Genomic DNA, 20,401 nt, shown 5'->3' on the forward strand with positions numbered 1-20,401 from the left:
AGCCAGGCATCCAAGCAACAAGCAGAAGTTTTTCTAAAAAAAGTCAAAGCAAACAGTAAAAACCATAATTTTATGGTAGTATCATCATTACGATGTAGTGGGATATGTTTAGTAAAAAACTAGAACTAAGCTAGATAACCAAGCAAGGTTAGTTGTTTTGTAAGTCAGCACCAAAGCTAGATCCAGCTAATTCCAACCACACCCAAGATCAAGAGAGTAAGATCTCGTTAGAGAAACACCAGGACTAAGCCAAAAATCCAAGACAAAAAGACCAGCTAATAACCAGTAAGCAGTCAGCAAGTTTATAAGACCGGTAAGAGATTAAACCTGTAAAGGGTCAAAGGACTATGCCATGGAAAAAAGTTATTTTTACAAGTCTCATCCAATATTAATCCATTTTTTTCAATTTTCTGTAAATTGGATGTATCATACCCAAATAAACAACTGCAGTTATCCAAATTCAAAATTAGGCAGTGTAACTAGAAATGCCACCAACCTTTTAATGTAAAAAAGCATCAATTTTTCAAAAGTTACCAATTAGAGTGAGTGTATGTAATCAGTACCAAGCAAAAAGAAATCCTATATTTATGTGTATTTATTAGTGCCGAGGTTATCAAACCATTCGCTTTCAGCTAAGGAGAATCCCAAATGTGCAGATCTGCTACAAAATGTATATACTCCAAGGCAGCATAACTAGTATCACCACCAGGCATTCAACCTTATACTCACCAACAATATCAAAAAAATCAGAACAGTAACCATATGTGTGACAGATTTGATGCCATTTTCTAGCAAAATAGCAAAAGATTAAAGTATGTATGCAGTCAGTACAAGGCAAGAAGCCAAAATAAAACCTTTTACTGATGTGTGAAAAACTATAACAAGTTTCTTATTTCATATTCTTTTGCTAACGAAAAATCCCAAATGAGTAGATCTTCCAATAGTGTAGATGTTTTAAAAATCCTGTTTATAATCAAACAACAGGGCACGGGTTTTGTATTGAGATAAAAAACCTGTGAGCAGATGCAATCCCAAGCAATTCTCCAAGCTGCCAAGGGAGACCAAGCCTAAGTGAAGGGAAGAACCCCTCACCTTATATAGTGGAAGAGGCAGGGAAGATCTCTGAAAATAATCACTTGTGGCGGTGCCGAGGTAGCCTAGCATCGGTTACTCATGAGTGTAAGAGATTTTCCAGCTAAGACTCATTTAATGAGAGGGAGGCAAAGAATCTGTGGTAAGAAGCCCTTGATTACGCGAGACCATCAGAGCGAGGTCGTGATGCACTATGAGTGCTGCGACAAAGTGATAAAAACCTAATACAACCAATCAAATCCGAAGCCGCCCAGGTAAGAGGCCAAAGAATGGGCTTTAACTAAACTAGGTAAGAGAGATAATTTAGGGGGTTGCACCCACAAGGTAGCCCAAATGGATGGGAATTTATATTTATGGTGGATAGCTGTAGTTGACCCAATGTGATCCACATAAAAAAGCTAGCAGTTGTATAGTAAAGCACACGGTTATCTCACCAACTCAAGTTTCTACTTCAGTTCATACATTTGGATGCTACAGTGATTCAGAGCATAGTCAACAACTCCCTCCAAATGAGGTGCTAGATCAACCACAGTCCTATAGAAAAAGAAAGCAGTATTCTAGTATGTAAAGCATAAGGTAAAACTCCCCTAAGCCAACAACTCGAAACCATTTTGAGTGTAGCAAGTTGGATGTCATATTTTGTAGCCAGAAATAGTGATACATGACATAATCCGAGCCCCATATATGCTATCAAGGTCAGATGATGTGACCAAGTGTGTGTGTGTGTGTGTGTGTGTGATTGAAAAATACCATCATTTAGAATCATATATTGAGAGAACTTAAATACTATTTGCACTTACGATGTTGTGTAAAGACCAAAGCAAAGTACAATCTTTTTGATATAAAACTTATTACAAGATACTTTGATACATGAAAAAGTAGGAGCTTTTAGCCGGAACTCCTAGTAGATGAAAGCGGGGATCTTTACCTGCCAACCAACCACAAGTACAATTAATTAGAATTAATTTTCACTAAGTGGGTGAGAGGTATATCAAGCAATCCCCACTGCTTGTTATCGTTGTCGCACCCTTGGACCCCAACCTTACTCCTAGTTATATGTTATGTTCTCCTTGGCTTGTCTATGTAAGTAGGGTCGATTACGGTCTGTGAAAGTTTTTATAGGTTTACAGGGTTTGGAGATGGGGTCCCTAATTGCTACTGGCTTGGTTCGCTTTTTTCCTTCATGGCCTGCCATGAGCTTGTCCCAAATCTGTTGTAGCTTAAATACATCTCGAGTGATGCTCATCATAGCTGTCTGCCTGTATTCCTGTTTGTCACCAATGGTTAAACTTATGAGTTGAGCATTCTTTAGATATTATACTAGATGTTTCCATAAGGGCAACCCTATCTTTATGGTTTCTAAGTATGCTTTCCAAGATATAAGTACATCTAATTTGTGAAAAATTTGGCAGCATTTTGTTTGAAAAATAGTTCATTTTTAAAAAAAAACCGTCTTATACTATGACATCTGTCCTCACAAGAGGTTGTCATATATCCCCATTCAAATCATTAACCCATTCTTATATTAGATAGTAGTCTTAAAGAAAAGTAACTAAGGAAAAACCTTCCTTGTTTATAAAAACAACTGTACTCAAAACTCTCACTAACAATTCCAAAATTTAGCAGTCTTATATGACATCTATGCGCAAGGGAAGTTGGCATATACCTTCTTTCACACCTCTTAATGCTAGGTAGTAATAAAAAAAACCCAATGGTTACACGCCCGAGTTTAGCATTCTTAAATCTTACACCAGTTGTTGCCTTATGGGCACCCTTATCTCTATGGTTCATACATCTGCATGATACTTTCTAAGTATATTTAATATGTGAGTATTTTGGCAGCATCCTGTTTGTTCAAAAAAAACTTTCGTACACGATGACATCTGTCCTCACAGGAGGTTGTCGTATACCCTCTTTTCAATCATTGATGCTAGATTTTTTTTTTAATTAAATAAAGAAAATGGTTACACATGTTTAGCATTCTTAGATACTACACGAAATGTTGCCTTAGGGGCACCCTTATCTTTATGGTTTACAAGTCAGCACGATACTTTATATGTATACTTAATTTGTGAAAATTTTGGCAGCATTCTGTTTGTACGACCTTTATTTTTTCAAAAACATCCAGTCTTACACAATGACATTTGTCCTCATAGGAGGCTGTCATATACATCTTTGATATATTTTCATGCTAAATAGTATTCAAAAAATTGATAAGAAAGAATTTTTATTTTTACTATTAGTGCTTACACATAATTGTATTTGAGGCTTTCTGTATCAAATCACCTTGTTGTTGCTTGTAGTAGCCATCTGTAGTGCTCCTCTTTCTCACTTAGTGCTCAAGGTAATGCACCACTTGAAACCGGTACCCTCGTTATGGTATTGATACTGCTCCAAAAATGGTATCAAAAAAAGAATTTTTTGCTTAATACTGTGTACTTTTGTAACTCTGTTTATAATATGCATATGCTTGCATGTGCTTGTCCGGCCATGAGCTTGTTGGTGAGTACCATCCTAAGTGTAATGTTGTCTCTTATGCTCCTGCATAAGTGTATATGTGTGTGTGTGTGTGTGTGTAGACATCGTACGATGGTTGTTCCACAAACACATGGAGTGTGTACGCATGTGCTTTGTGTATATAGTGTTTTACACACATGTGTTTTAATATGGAATTCCAACAGTATACAGATGCTTTTTTGTGAATCGCACAGTGTGCCTTATGCCTCAGTTATTTTTCTCACTATTCAAGTGCATGTTCTCCTTGGCAATTAATTTGACACAGTACCAAAAAACTCAGTTTTTACCTTGCTGTGTCGCGCAACCGGATAATCCACAGCGTTTTTCCTTGGAGTGAGTTGTCATTGCTTGCATTATGCCTTGTAGCGGATGGTTGTCCGTATTGCCTGGTATTGGTATAGTGTGTGTGTGTGTGTGTGTGTGTGTGTGTGTGTGTGTGTGTGTTGTTTGCCTTGCAGCCTTGGCTTGTGTGAGCATGTGTGTGTGTGTGAGAGAGAGAGAGAGAGAGACAACGAGTTGTGAATAGCTCCTTGTAGCCTTGGCTTGTGTGTGTGTGTGTGTGTGTGTGTGTGTGTGTGTGTGTGAGAGAGAGAGAGAGAGAGAGAGAGAGAGAGAGAGAGAGAGAGAGAGAGAGAGAGAAAGCGAGTTGTGAATAGCGCTATGGTTTGCTGATAATAGCGAAACTCTTCCAAGCTTGCTGCCTTAGCAAAAAAGCCTGCAAAAGGGTGAATCCAAGAACTGATGCGCTGGTCCTGTTTTATACTAAGCTTGTTGAACGGTGCCTTAAAAGCCAATCTCTCCTACTTTGCCAGTTTTGGCATTCGGCTCATCTAATACTGCAAGCTGTTATGCAAGTTGGTTTTTTTTAGCCTTTATACATAAAAAAAACCTTTTCTATATATATACTGGCCAGCTAGCCATTTGCCATAGGAAAATGCAGTGTTTTAAACCTTACTCGGTTTACGTGTTAACACCGGATTACTTGGGGTTTGTACTCTTTCTTTTAACACCGGATTACTTGGGGTTTGGACGACTCAAGGTATACCAGCTTCGAACCAGGTTACATAACAACGTTAAAATTCTCACGGCTTGTCCATGCCAATATTTACAAATGAAAAATAAACACCGAAAGGGGTTCTTTGGCCTTATAATTAAGACTTGCGTGAGTGGCATCAAGTCTTATTATCAATTTACAAATTGATATAGCACAAGTTAACATCTCTTTCATGAGTGAGCGAATTACTGTAGAGTGAACGTTTTTAGCCATTACATTGTAGTTGTGCTGGTGATTACCTTTGGGTCCGTGTACTCAGTGAATAAAAACCAGTTTATTTGAGTTTTTGTAGTGTTTTTATATTCCATGTCAATGAAAACCTGATATAGTCAAAGATGCTTACATGCATATGGAGGCCACGCTACCAAATAAATTACAAATTAGGGGGCTTGTCTATGCCAAAAGCAACAAAAAAAGGGGCGGTTTTTGGCTTTGAAATCCATCATAAACAAAAAAAGGGGGGGTTTTGGCTTTGAAATCCATCATCTCATCCTGCTTTTGAGATATCCGTTTTTCTATCAATTATCCGTCAATGATGTTGTTGCCTGTGTCATGTTTTAGAAAAAACATGTTAACAAAACCTTTGGTAACATGTAAGCATGTGTGTGTTGTGTGGTTGTGTGTTCATAATATCTCCCCGTGTTTGTCGTCTTATTGCGTGTGTGTGTGTGTGTGTGTGTGTGTGTGTGTGTGTGTGTGTGTGTGTGTGTCTCACAAGATGTGTTTATACTTCACATAAGCGGGCATTGAGTCGAGTATGGTAAGCAACGAGCAGATCTTAAAAAATAAAGTATAGAGTTGAGCCTAGAGCGAGGGATTGACCCTATAAGCATGGGTGTGTGGGTTGGTAATTGAGTGGGGGTGGATGTGTGTACTATCCCAGTGTGTTGGTTATCATGCATCCTATGTTCCATACATTGTGTGTGTGTGTGTGTGTGTGTGTGTGTGTGTGTGTGTGGCCCTCTCCCATCCCTGAGGAAAGGTGCATGGATAGGCCACCAAGTGGACCTATCCTCTACTAATTCTCTGTTTTAAGGTATTGATGGTAAATCTAATGCCTGGGAATTGATTTTCCTCGATGAAATTAGTAATACATGTAATTATCTTCTCTTTTTTGAACCCATTTTCTACAAACATAGAGATTAGTTTATTTAAATCTGTTACCGCATATGATTCTTGGGATGCATTATATAATATGGGAAGAACTTCTGATATGCATACATTGTATGCCATCCCTTTTGGCCGATTACTGGCTGCATGAATAAACGACACATTAGGGCATGGTAACTTATCTTTTTTCCATGCGGTTTATGTTACATACTCTTCTTCAATTGAATTGCACAATTGGATATGTGTATTTAAATATGTGGTTTGGGTTTTCTTGTGTGTGGCTTTAATCCCAATAATGTCCAAAGGGTAAATTGTAAAGGGGTCCTCTTGGGACAAGGATTTTTGGTGATTTAAACATTGTGAAATAAATGGATTATTAACAAATAGAAAATCATCCATATACCTTCATGAATATAAGAATGCCTTCATCATATCAAATTGTGTAAGCCGAGATAGCTTTTTTATGTACTCAATTTCATACCATGCTAAATATAGATTACACCATAGTGATGAACAATTATATCCCATTGGTATACCCTTCTCCTGGCGATAAATATGTGTGCCTAATTTTGTAAAGCAATTATCAAGAACAAACTCATTGATGTTATGTAAACACTCAACTGTCCAGACCACTTATCTTTTCTTTTTGGTAAGCACAATTTGTTTGCGGCATTTCTTAAATCCAAGATATTTCATAGTTTTTACGAGTTTAACAATGTTGTCTAGAACCTCGAGTAGACCATGCGTGCCTTTATGAGGGATAGCCTCATAACAAGATGTTATATCAAAGGAATGAATGTTTGTAATACGCTTTGGTAGATTAATCAAAAAATCGTACTAATCATTAATCATCCAATATCCATTAGTTTGTGTTCCAGAAAACAATTGTATCTTTTTATGTATAGTTTTGGTGTACTCTGTAAACCCTTGTATTAGTCCTTTTAGTAATTTAGTGATTATGGTTGTAGCAGGAGTACATACACAATTATGCGCATTAGTGATCCATCTGAAATTCATTTTATGGATTTTAAAATTTCCCATAAGATATGGGAGAGAGGACATAGATGGTGTATCTAACCCAATCTCTTGGGTATAAGATCCTATGGCCTGGCAAATTTCCTCCTCTTATGAAGAAAGAAGACGGATTTCGGGGCTTTCTAGACTTTTCTTTTCTGCTAACTGAATGAGTTTCTTACATATGAATACTGGAGTTTGTGAAAGTTTATCAAGTCCGCATATAAATAAAAATTGTAAAATATATTTTATTTCATCCATCAAATCTGTGTTCTTGTACCAGGGAGTTTGGTTTTGCCTATAAAAGGGAAATCTTTGGGAAAACATTTCATTAACTGAACCTTGGATATAATTGTAATGATTTTTACTATCCTCACATCCTAAAAGGTTACATAATGTCTTCTGCACATTGCTAAGTTCTTTTATTATGGACTTAGGGTTTACTGGTATTAATGGTATGTGATTTAACCCTTTCTTGATAAACTCTTGGAAAGTGTTATGTCGAGCTATGCTAGGGTTAGTGGTGATAACATGTCTTCCAAAAGGTTCTAAGTCAACCAAAAAGTTGGAAAACCTTTTATGAGTCAAACACCCACATGTTTGTGTTTCATCAATTTCTTGGGCGAACACAAAAGATGATTTGTATAGAGTATGGTTCAAGTTTTCTGTATATTTCCAACCAAAGCAAATCCTCATCTCAGACAGGTCTTTATTAATGTGAAAATCATTTATCAACGTTTGAAAAAACTTATGAGGATTAATAAAGTCCATAAATTTGTTACAAAACAATATGTGAACAAATCTTCCATGCATCTTAACATTGCGTTCAAAATGTAATAATCCATTATTTCTTGTGATAAGTAGACGTACCTGGTCTTTGGAATTTGGGTATTCAAGTGCTTTGGGAGTATCCCCATAATCTTCAGATCCTCTGAATTGCCTTGGCTTCTTGCTTGTTGACGCCATGCTGCTTGGTGTGTGTGTGATATTCTTTAGTTGCTACTTTCCTTTGGGAGGTTTGAGTAGGGTTTCAATTGTATTGGAAACGGGTGTATTGTGTATCTTTTGAAGAAGTGGTGTCCCAGGTGTGTATATGACCAATCCTTTAGCTACTTCTAGCATGTGTTCATGAAATTGATAATAGATGATTACCGCATGCCTTAATTCAGTTGGAAACGAAGCAACCCATGCAATAAAGGCATAAACCTGGGCAGGTCTAGATGAAAATTGAAAAAACCTTGGTAAATTTTGGAATACTTACCACAAAAACTGATCAAACCAAATGATTCAAGAGGAACAACTGGAGTTTGGATCCACCCTTTTGGACTGGCATTTAAGGAAGGGTCTATATGAATTCCAATAGTTTCTCAGAAATAGTTTTTGATCCTTAGCCATGTCCATAAGAGAGAGTCCCTTGGTGCGAGCAATGATTGAAGAGCTTGGGCATTTTTTACAATCGACATCGGATAATTTGACTTGTTTGAGCTCGAAGAGAACATCTTGTGCCAAAAGGTGCTTGGAGTGTAAGGCTAAAGCTTTACACTGCTCAACAATGTCCATGGGAATACTACACAATAACCCTAGAGAGGAAATTGTAAAAGGTGCCCGATGGTTTAAAATTTCATAATCCCAAAGCTTATGTTCAAGTCCAATAGCATCCAACTCAACCTGCCTAGGTGGTAGTAAAGGGATTACCTCTGAAAAGAGTTTAGAACCTGCTCGTTCGGGGGATGCACTATTTGAATCTGCTAAGAAGTTGAGAGCTTCCTTCTCTTCTTCCTCCAGTAGGTCTAGATCAAGAAGGGGATTAATCACCTTTTTTGAGTGCTTGATTTCTATAGGTACTGCTGGAAGGTTATTGATAAAATATAACTTGTTTACAATAGTGGGTAGAGAAGTAAAATAAAAATCAAGATCTGAACTATCTTGTGCGTCAATAATGGGTAGCGTAGCTAAGAAGGTATTAAAGGCCTCTAGAAGCTTATCCTTCTCTTTTCTGGAAAGAATCAATAAGGAGAGCCAGTCATTTATAGAAGCAGTGTTTAATACCGATATAGAGTGGGAGCTTAAAGCTTGTTTTTCAAAGTCCATCAGTTTTTTTGTGAAATTCCACACCTTTGAAATGAGAAATTATACATTGCGTACCAATGGGTGGAACAGGAATGCCTTCTTCTATTCCATATCCCAGACGGGTGAGAGATGGAATCCAAAAAGGCTGAATAAATCACAATACAATTAATAAGCCAACAATTATTTCTCATGAAAAAAATCGTGCTAAGTTTCCTGAGTATATGATGGATACCCGACCAAAGGTATCCTGGGAAAATTGTGTGTGTGTTTGATTGAAAAATCCCATCATTTAGAATCATATACTAAGAGAACTTAAATACTGTTTGCACTTACCATGTTGTGTAAAGACCAAAGCAAAGTACAATCTTTTTTATATAAAATTTATTACAAGAGACTTTGATACATGAAAAAGTAGGAGCATTTAGCCGGAACTCCTAGTAGATGAAAGCGGGGATCTTTACCTGCCAACCAACCACAAGTACAATTAATTAATTTGCACTAAATGGGTGACAAGTATTGTTAGACCGCGGGGGACTGGACCATGCACCTCTCCACCCAACCGTGCCATATATAGACTCCTAGCCCCTAAATATAGTGCCCCTTGACCGCATGTCCGTCCTGGCCCTGGGCCCTGCCCTTTGTTTGATATTCCAATGTTAGACCGCAGGGGACTAGACCATGCAAATCTCCACCCAACCGTGCCATATATAGACTCCTAGCCCCTAAATATAGCGCCCCTTGACCGCATGTCCGTCCTGGCCCTTGGCCCTGCCCTTGGCCTGACATTACTCCCCCCTTGGAGAAGCATTTTCGTCCTCGAAAATACAAGTGGTAGTATCTTCGTAAGAACACTGATGTTTTCCTTATTGGCATCCTCTACACGGGCCAATTGTCCATATGATCGATACCTGGTGCAGTGAGGAGGTTCAATGAAACCAAGAGCAACATCTTGATTTTCAACATTGTTGTCCTTTTGCAACCACCCGTATCTAAATGGTAACTCATGATAACTCATGTGAGTATCTTGAAAAGCTCATAGCTACTGAAAGATAGAATAGGGAGTGTCCTCATGTCAGACTTCTGAACATTTTGGAACACACAGAACCACATGTTCACCCCTAACAAAGGTTACATGCCAACATACTCTGTCAGCACACCTACTAAGTCCTTGACTTATGAAACTATCGGTATCCAACCCCACCACAACAGGTGTTCAAAGTTGAAAACCTAACCTAAGCAAATTCTAGAATAAAGAGAGAATCACCTATTCAGAATGCATTGTGCTAACGTATACTCTTAGCAGATCCTTTAGCACGGTTTACTAACGTATATGCTTAGCATATCCTTTAGTACTAAATAGAATACTTGTAAGCTGCCCATCCAACGTGGGATGAATAACAGCAGTAAGAGTGAGGTGCTTTCCCCAACCACTTACAGACAGTCTTCCACGACTGACGACAAACTATGACTCAACCATTGAGTATCCAGCAATATACTCGATATGGAATGGAGACAACCAACTAGGTTGAAGGTAGATTGGAGGTTCGAGCAACCAATCACTAACATCCATACTCAGCCATCACCTTGTATGGCAGGTTGTAAACTCATACGAAATCTGCAAGAGAGATTGCACTAGCAGTGGAAAAGGGTGCAAAAAGAATAAAGTCCATGGATTTTCATGCCGCTCCAAATAAATTTGTGTTAAACATTAGGGCCCATAACACCTAATGTGCATGCATTTAACATAAACATATTCGAACTAATTCCATGACGAGACTTTCAACGATACTTACGTGAAAATCTTGCAACAAAGTTGGACCATAATAGAATGTGACAACCCGGTCACACCTAGGAGCCAACCATGAGACCTTCTCATGAACGTAGCAGACGTTGCAGCAAAAGTTGGACCATAATAGAATGTGACAACCCGGTCACACCTAGGAACCAACCATGAGACATTCTCATGAACATAGCATACTTTGCTATATGTAGAAACGACACTCCGTTAAGGTGGTTTCACAGCACTTGTAATCACAACAAGTCTGTACTTAGTACCCGACAATTTTTGGCCACTGAAATTGTTCCTGATACTCTGTGCGTCAATTGGTCTGATGAACGGATGCGACCAGCACCTAAGGACTTCGTCGCGACCCATCATTTCAAATTGGGCACCAGTGTCAGTCCCAGAGACTCATATTCTCCACATGTGGAATATGTCTCAAGTAAGGATGCCAGGAAAAGTGACATCCATCAAGTACGAGCTTTACTTGGGTGTGGAGGTAACTACAAACACTCTGCGACGCGAGTGAGAGGGACCCTCATTATCATGCTCCACATTGGCTAAACCAAACTCCTTGAGTTCCTAGACCATGTTGTATCCCATGTGACAACATGTGCCAAATCGAACCCTACAAGTAGGTTCGTAACAGCATAAGGCAAAAAGGTAGATTGGACACTTGGCCCAAAATACTTTGTGCCGACATGCCCTTGGCATGGCTCTGTAACATTCAAGCGTACTTATACGTCTTGAAAAAAAAAACAAGCAAAGCATACAAAAAATGGAATAACACCAAATTAATAGATGCGTACCTGGAGGTTTGAACGTAATGTTCACTTATCAGTATTCACACGGAGAGGAGCACATCTCCTACCTGAAAAACAAACAGCATTGCATTGGGAACCGTGGGTGTTGCCTTCGCAATCCAACCCCTTTGGTTAAAATCTACGTAGTCAAACCCCTTGGTAAGACCCTTTGTAGAAACTGCTCAACTAGCAGGTAACGGCAGCCAACATAGTTAAACGTGTACATAATGATTGGAATCAACTTGAAAAGTTGGGTTTGTCCACTACCGCGTGGTAGATTGCGGAGTTCTTTCCTTGAAAGTCTAACTGAGAGAGATCAAATTGTGATCCTCAATGCAGATCAACTGTGATCCTCAATGCAGATCAACTATGATCCTCAATGCCTATGGGGTGATGTAGCAGTCACCCGTTGGGTCATACCCCATAAAAATATGTCCATAAACACTCCGTAGTGCTATAGAGAGAGCAGGAAATCCACACAAGTGAACTTCCTAGCTCTAGTGGACAACCATGTTGTCTCAACTGATTGCTGCATCTATACTGCCATGTAAAGATCAGCTGTTGTGAGTTGAAGATGTATCAAAAACTCAACTTGAGTGTTGCACCAAAAACATGTAGTGCAAAAATGACACCCTAAACATCTGTAATGACAAGACTCTTGCTTATGCATTAACATCGATGTATACTTCCCTGGGTAAATCTGTTCGATCTGGAAAACAATCACCCAAAGAATGCCAATAATTGGGTCTTACCCTTGGCCTGACAATGGCTCTTAGCCTGTGTGGCTCATAGCCCTTATGCAAATTAGTTGAGAGTTAGATCACGTTGGCTCAGGATCCATTGAACCGTTGAAGACTAATATGAGTAGCATCTTAGCCACGTGCTAGCTGAAAGGTAGAGCATCTTGGATCACGCTGCACGTATCAAAAGCTTCTTAGAAGATGTTCATTTTTCCCTTAAAGAGAAAGAGAGAGAAGAATAGCAGGCTAGGATGAGGAACTTTCCTTAAGTTTTTAGAGTGTGTGCCCAAACTGTGTGCTCTTACGCATCGTATGCCTGATGTGAAGCCTTGCTGCATAGAAATATGTTTGTGCTGACAGTCAACGAATGTGGCTGCAGATATCATAACAAAAAGAATCGACCTTGTCGATCAATTTCAAGTGAAATTAACCAGTATTGTGTGGCAAGCATCCTCTGTCAGTTTGTAGAAACAATGACAAGGAGTCAGCCATGGCGAGCAACTTGCTGCCCACAACAAATCTAGTAATAGGCCATGCCGATCTCCTTGAGATACTGAAAAATTGGTCCTTGGTCGTGCCTTTGAAGCAACATGTAACCTATGACGAGCGTGCTCTATCAAGGTACTCAGGAGAAGCCATGCCTCAGATAACTATGTCCGGCCTCATTGCCAATAAATGCTATCAGCGAGGACAGATGTCATAGCAAAGAGAGTCGACCTTGTCGATCATGCACAAACAATTGACCATGTCAAAGTGTAATATAATGGAAAAAAAATAGAGCTTGGCTCTATGAATGATAGGCGTGATCATCCATGCTAGTGCATACTAGAGTTATCAAACACATGCTCAATACTACTCTACTTCTTGCTACCAAGGGCCTTGCCCAATGCGCAACCAATTTGGAATCTTGTGAGAACTTCCATAGCGTTGCCGTAGAATCATTCAAGCCTTGCTTGATAAATTCTACCTATCTCTTGGGCGGCAACTATTGCACCAGTCGGAATTCACAAAACCAAACAAAGTGCAGATGATTATAAAGAATGCAAAAAGTAATGCCGAAACATAGACAAAAATACCTAGAGCGTTAACAGATGCACATTGAAGCCTCGCCAAGATGCCAACCCACGACCTTGTCGTGCATGGTGTTGGATCTCTCCCGTGGGATCCATAAATTCTCGAGTCTGGAGTCCAAATCTGTACCAGACTTGGTACTGCTTGAATCTGGGAGTCGGCCGGATTCCTTTCAAAACAATTGGCGTTCGCCGCTAGTGATGCCTTGCAGGTGATTTCCAATCCATGTCGAAGTTAGAAACCTTGCATCATGGCAAACTAAACGCCCTGCTTCCCGAGCACTGCTTGCCTTGGACTCCGCTTTCAATCCCGACATGGAGAGGTTTCGAGAGGTTAAAAAAAAAAAATTCGAAAAAAAAACTCCCCGCAGGCAGCAGCAATGGCGGCCTTGCGCGAGCAAGAAGGCTGAGCTAGTGCGCGCTAAGGTCCATTTTTGAGGTTGCTACAGATACGTAAACTCCCTGGCTCGCCGACGCGCTCCTGTCAAGCCATACGTCGGCTGATTTGGAGCCGGTCGACACACCCGGTCCCCTCGCCTCAAGAGGTCCTGCACACAGGTTCTACTTCCTCATCGCCTCGGCTTGACAGGGGTTCATGCACACCTGTGTGCCTCATCCCCGGCTTGTGCAGGTTGCCGCTTCCACGGGCCTCCTCTTGCATGCCTCATGCATGACACCCATCTCCTTCTTCCTTCCCGGCTTGGGACAGCAGCCCTCCATAATCGTGAAAGAGAGAGATTCTGGGAGAGAGGGATAGAGAGAGAGAGTACATGCCTTGAAAATAGAACCATTCCATCTTTCTCCACCATGGCTCCACCCTCCTTCCTCCTCTCCACCTTGCTCTGATACCAATGTTAGACCGCGGGGGAATGGACCATGCAACTCTCCACCCAACCGTGCCATATATAGACTCCTAGCCCCTAAATATAGAGCCCCTTGACCGCATGTCCGTCCTGGCCCTTGGCCTGACAAGTATATCAAGCAATCCCCACTGCTTGTTATCCATGTCACACCCTTGGATCGCAGCCTTACTCCTAGTTATATGTTATGTTCTCCTTGGCTTGTCTATGTAAGTAGGGTCGATTACGGTCTGTGAAAGTTTTTATAGGTTTACAGGGTTTGGAGATGGGGTCCCTAATTGCTACTGGCTCGATTTTGTTTTTTTAATACATCTCGAGTGATGCTCATCATAGCTGTCTGCCTCTATCCCTGTTTGTCACCAATGGTTAAACTTATGAGTTGAGCATTCTTTAGATATTATACTAGATGTTTCCATAAGGGAAACCCTATCTTTATGGTTTCTAAGTATGTTCTCCAAGATATAAGTACATCTAATTTGTGAAAAATTTGGCAGCATTTCGTTTGAAAAACAGTTCATTTTAAAAAAAAAACCGTCTTATACTATGACATCTGTCCTCACAAGAGGTTATCATATATCCCCATTCAAATCATTAACTCATTCTTATATTAGATAGTAGTCTTAAAGAAAAGTAACTAAGGAAAAACCTTCCTTGTTTATAAAAATAGCTGTACTCAAGACTCTCACTAACAATTCCAAAATTTAGCAGTCTTATATGACATCTATGCACAAGGGAAGTTGGCATATACCTTCTTTCACACCTCTTAATGCTAGGTAGTAATAAAAAAAACCCAATGGTTACACGCCTGAGTTTAGCATTCTTAAATCTTACACCATCTGTTGCCTTATGGGCACCCTTATCTCTATGGTTCATACATCCGCATGAGACTTTTTAAGTATTTTTAATCTGTGAGTATTTTGGCAGCATCCTGTTTGTTCAAAAAAAACTTTCTTACACGATGGCATCTGTCCTCACAGGAGGTTGTCGTATACCCTCTTTTCAATCATTGATGCTAGATTTGTTTTTTAATTAAATAAATCAAATGGTTACACATGTTTAGCATTCTTAGATACTACACTAAATGTTGCCTTAGGGGCACCCTTATCTTTATGATCTACAAGTCAGCACGATACTTTATACATATACTTAATTTGTGAAAATTTTGGCAGCATTCTGTTTGTACGACCTTTATTTTTTCAAAAACATCCAGTCTTACACAATGACATTTGTCCTCACAGGAGGTTGTCGTATACATCTTTGATATATTTTCATGCTAAATAGTATTCAAAAAACTGATGAGAAAGACTTTTCATTTTTACTATTAGTGCTTACACATAATTGTATTTGAGGCTTTCTGTATCAAATCACCTGGTTGTTGCTTGTAGTAGCCATCTGTAGTGCTCCTCTTTCTCACTTAGTGCTCAAGGTAATGCACCACTTGAAACCGGTACCCTCGTTATGGTATTGATACTGCTCCAGACATGGTATCAAAAAAAAGAATTTTTCGCTTAGTACTGTTTACTTTTGTTACTCTGTTTATAATACGCTTTTTAGTGAATTGCACAGTGTGCCTTATGGCTCAGTTATTTTTCTAACTATTCAAGTGCATGTTCTCCTCGGCAATTAATTTGACACGGTACCAAAAAACTCAATTTTTATGTTGCTATGTTGCACAACCGGATAATCCGCATCGTTTTTCCTTGGAGTGATTTGTCGTTGCTTGCGTTATGCTTTGCAGCTAATGGTTGTCCGTATTGCTTGGTATCGGTACCATGTGTGTGTGCATGTGTAGTTTGCCTTGCAAGCTTGGCGAGAGAGAGAGAGAGAGAGAGAGAGAGAGAGAGAGAGAGAGAGAGAGAGAGAGAGAGAGAGAGAGAGAGAGAGAGAGAGAGAGAGAGAGAGAGAGAGAGAGAGAGAGAGAGAGAGAGAGAGAGAGAGAGAGAGAGAGAGAGAGAGTCGTGAATAGCTCCCTGTAGCCTTTGCTTGTGTGTGTGTGTGTGTGTGTGTGTGTGTGTGTGTGAGAGAGAGAGAGAGAGAGAGAGAGAGAGAGAGAGAGAGAGAGAGAGAGAGAGAGAAAGGGAGTTGTGAATAGCGCTATGGTTTGCTGATAATAGCGAAACTCTTCCAAGCTTGCTGCCTTAGCCAAAAATCCTGCAAAAGGGTGCATTCGAGAACTGATGCACTGGTCCTGTTTTATACTAAGCTTGTTGAACGGTGCCTTAAAAGCCGGTCTCTCCTACTTTGCTAGTTTTGGCATTCGGCTCATCTAATACTGCAAGCTGTTATGCAAGTTGGTTTTTTTCAGCCTTTATACATTGAAAAAAACCTTTCTCTATGTATATACAAGCCAATTAGCCATTTTCCATAGGAAAATGTAGTGTTTTAAACCTTACTTAGTTTACATGTTAACACCAGATTACCTGGGGTTTGTACTCTTTCTTTTAACACCGGATTACCTGGGGTTTGGACGACTCAAGGTATACCATCTTTGAACCAGGTTACATAACAACGTTAAAATTCTCACGGCTTGTTCATGCCAATATTTACAAATGAAAAATAAACGCCGAAAGGGGTTCTTTGGCCTTATAATTACGACCTGCGTGAGTGGCATCAAGTCTTATTATCAATTTACAAATTGATATAGCACAAGTTAACATCTCTTTCATGAGTGAGTCATTTACTGTAGAGTGAACGTTTTTAGCCATTACATTGTAGTTGTGCCGCTAATTACCTTTGGGTCCGTGTACTCAGTGAATAAAAACCAGTTTATTTGAGTTTCAGTGTAGTGTTTTTATATTCCATGTCAATGAAAACCTGATACAGTCAAAGATGCTTACATGCATATGGAGGCCAAGTTACCAAATAAATTACAAATTAAGGGGCTTATCTGTGCCAGAAGCAAAAAAAAAGGGGGCGGTTTCTTGCTTTGAAATCCATCATAAACAAAAAAAAAGGGGGCGGTTTCTGGCTTTGAAATCCATCATAAACAAAAAAAAAGGGGGGTTTCTGGCTTTGAAATCCATCATCTCATCCTGCTTTTGAGATATCCGTTTTTCTATCAATCATCCGTCAATGATGTTGTTGCCTATGTCAGGTTTTAGAAAAAACCTGTTAACAAAACCTTTGGTAACATGTAAGCACGTGTGTGTTGTGTGGTTGTGTGTTCATAATATCTCCCCGTGTTTGTTGTCTTATTGCATGTCTGTGTGTGTGTGTGTGTGTGTGTGTGTGTCTCACAAGATGTGTTTATACTTCACATAAGCAGGCATTGAGTCGAGTATGGTAAGCAAGGAGCAGATCTTAAAAAATACAGTATAGAGAGAGCCTAGAGGGAGGGATTGACCCTATAAGCATGGGTGTGTGGGTTGGGAATTGAGTGGGGGTGGATGTGTGTACTATCCGAGTGTGTTGGTTATCATGCATTGTGTGTGTGTGTGTGTGTGTGTGAGAGAGAGAGAGAGAGAGAGAGAGAGAGAGAGAGAGAGAGAGAGATAAAGAACCAGATAAAGTGTGGCATGTGTCATATATATTTTGTGTGTGTGTGTGTGTGTGTGTGTGTGTTAAGACAACCAATAAAAACTTTAATCATTAACGTCAAGAGGATTAAGGTCAAGCCACAAGAGGATTAAGGTCAATCCATAAAAACCCTTTGCAAGACATAATCAATTACTTTGCAACCCAGCATATCCTCATACCCAAGGCCAACTTATATCCTGTGTTCCGATGCTCCTGTTTTATATACCCAATTTTAAAAAAAGTGGATAAAACAACCTTCATGAATCCCAAAAACATACTTAATTGAGTCTAACTTGATTGTTTTAGGAGAAAAAGTATCATTTAGGTTTATACAAGAACAAGGTATCGAGTTTTGCAATAGTACACACAATTTTCTCTGAGCTATTTTTCCAAATCAAAAGATGTAGGCACAACTTCATATATTCCAAAAAAAGATTGTGCATGAGCATATTCTTGCCAACTACCACATGGTTTAAGACAAGGTTTATAAATTTTTATCATCACCAATACGCTACCAATCTCACAATCCATAAGGTGTTTACTGATAGGTATCAAAAAACCATAATTATCATAAAGAGTGCATTTAATGTTGTTGGCTTTTTATTAGTATGCAACCTAAACTATTGTTTGGTTTTAAAATGATTAAAGTAACAAATTATTACAGCCATTTTAAGTAGGTGAAAACACCTACCTGATGAGAGCATCTCCATGGCAACCTGTGTGAGTGTCATGCCGAAGACCATCATGATACTCAAATAAGATCAATGATTCCTTAGGTGAATGAGCCTAAGCAAGGACAAAATTCCTTGATGATCATGCATGCCCTCTTTCATCCAAGGAAAATCCGAGTGTTGATGAAACAGGGTTCATTAAATGCTGCCATTTGCTGGTTGCGTTTACCTGCTTTCTTCACCATCATGTCCACCTTGCATATAGGTGTGTCTAAGTCAAGACCTATGTATGCATGTCCAAATGTGTACTGCAGAATGTGAGGGATATGAATATGTTATGGATGAGGAAGCTTGGGCGCTAGTCTTGTTTGTGTGTGTCTATGTTTGGGGTGTGTGCGTGTTGAATTTCCCCTGCCAAGTGAAAAATGCAAAGTCAATCCATAGGGATTTCCTGGTACATACCATTCCTAGCATGCCATGTGAGCGGAGAAGAGAAGGGTAGAACATGTGTGTGTGTGGTGGTGGTGGTGGTGGGGGGGGGGGGGGGGGGAGGTCTTCGAGACAGCTTGCAGAGAAGCATACGTGACATCTGATACAAGCCAAAGCATTGGGTAATTTTTTGCTCACAAAGGTATGGCGATGGTTGCATGAGAGGGGCTCTAGAGTGCAAGTTTCTCCATGGAGCAGCAAATGCAGGGCTCAGCCATGGTATCAGCTAGCACGTGCAATACAAATAGAAATGCAGGCTCGTTATAGCCAGAAGGAGTCAACTACCCATTTTCTAAAAATTCCAATTTCCAAGTTAGGAAGACTCCAGCTCATCAAAAGTTAGGAGCTCTATAAACATCCCCATTTTCCTTCTCTTGAGATCTATGCGGGGTGTGTGTGTGTGTGGAGTGAGGCATACCAAAGGGTTTTATACACCAATCCATCACAATCGCCCCCGTCGAGGATTAGCTGCAGAACACCAGCCATGGATCTTGTGGATTAGATCATGCGAGGGTGATCCCAGTAGGCTGAGAACAAAGATAGGGTATGTGTGAAGAAACATGAACATTATATCTTGCAAGCAAGCAGTTACTCTATTGCATGTTCGCCATGTGTGTATGTGTGTAATAGGATGGAAATTTTGTGTGTAGGTAATGCCATATGCCAAGTATTATATGTAGGTTGTATGAGGGTTTTTTAAAAAATTATCTAAAAATAGGCTCGTGTAGGTGAGGCCATTGTGAGTTCTATCTCATGAAAGGCCATACGACGTGTATAGGTATACATTCCAAAATTGGACATGCATCTGGATACTTGGAGTTGGGGATAGAGAAACCAAGGGAGTGCATTCATGTAATTAAGATAGTCAAATAAGTTTGGTTGCCCAAACTAGAACAAGAAATTGCTAAGAATATGCTTTTTGTTACTTGGCGAGTGACCATGGCCGTAGTGTGTAAAACTTTATATTGGCTCGGTACAGCAGCTTACACGCAGGGGAAATCCTATAAAACCTTATATTATCAGGAAAGTGTGCGATTTAACCTCACCAGAGGATAGCTACTATGTCTGTGTGATAAACCAGCCACTGTCTGTCATCTAGATATAGTGTGTGTGTGTGTGTGTGCGCGCGCGCACGTGTGTGAACGTCCCCCATCCTAGAGAAGAGATCCACTTGGTGGAGGATGGTCCACCAAGTGGACCAATCCCCACCCAATTGTAGTAAATGCTTCCTAACAATTTCCATGTTTATAGCTCAATCACCTGTACTGTGTTAAAAAGGGTTTAGATGCACGAATACACTTTTGTAATGTGTTGAACCGGGTTTAGATGTAGGAATACCGATAAAGGGGTCCTCCAGGGAAGAGAGTATGGTTTAGATGCGAGAATACCCATCTGTAATGTGTTGAACTGGGTTTAGATTTAAGAGTAGCCAATTGTTGTATGATAAAGGGGTCCTCCAGGGAGGAGAGTATGGTACTATGAAAACTACATACCTGACATCTCATGCTTTTGGTTGATGTGTCACCCCAAATTTGTGAACTATGTCGTCATGGTGGTTACTATACACTACTCCGATCCTGAAAGATACAGACCACTTGAAATTCCACACCTCTCA

The 20,401-nt window shown here is 39.9% G+C and overlaps 1 protein-coding gene across 1 annotated transcript in view; it reads right to left on the minus strand.

The window, feature by feature from the left end:
• The window catches only part of LOC147430927 (uncharacterized), a 73,122-nt gene extending 65,369 nt beyond the window's left edge, over positions 1–7,753 (minus strand). The window contains exons 1-3 of the mRNA XM_086493603.1: positions 7,658–7,753; positions 2,221–2,359; positions 1,948–2,020 (exon numbers count right to left, since the gene is read on the minus strand). Of these exons, the coding sequence (XP_086349729.1) occupies positions 1,948–2,020; positions 2,221–2,359; positions 7,658–7,753 (308 nt within the window). The remainder of the gene's footprint in view (positions 1–1,947; positions 2,021–2,220; positions 2,360–7,657) is intronic.
• Positions 7,754–20,401: the final 12,648 nt, after the last annotated feature.

The sequence above is a fragment of the Adiantum capillus-veneris genome, chromosome 21 (genome assembly GCF_014529385.1).
Source record: "Adiantum capillus-veneris isolate H3 chromosome 21, ASM1452938v2, whole genome shotgun sequence".
Taxonomy (NCBI): Eukaryota; Viridiplantae; Streptophyta; class Polypodiopsida; order Polypodiales; family Pteridaceae; genus Adiantum; species Adiantum capillus-veneris.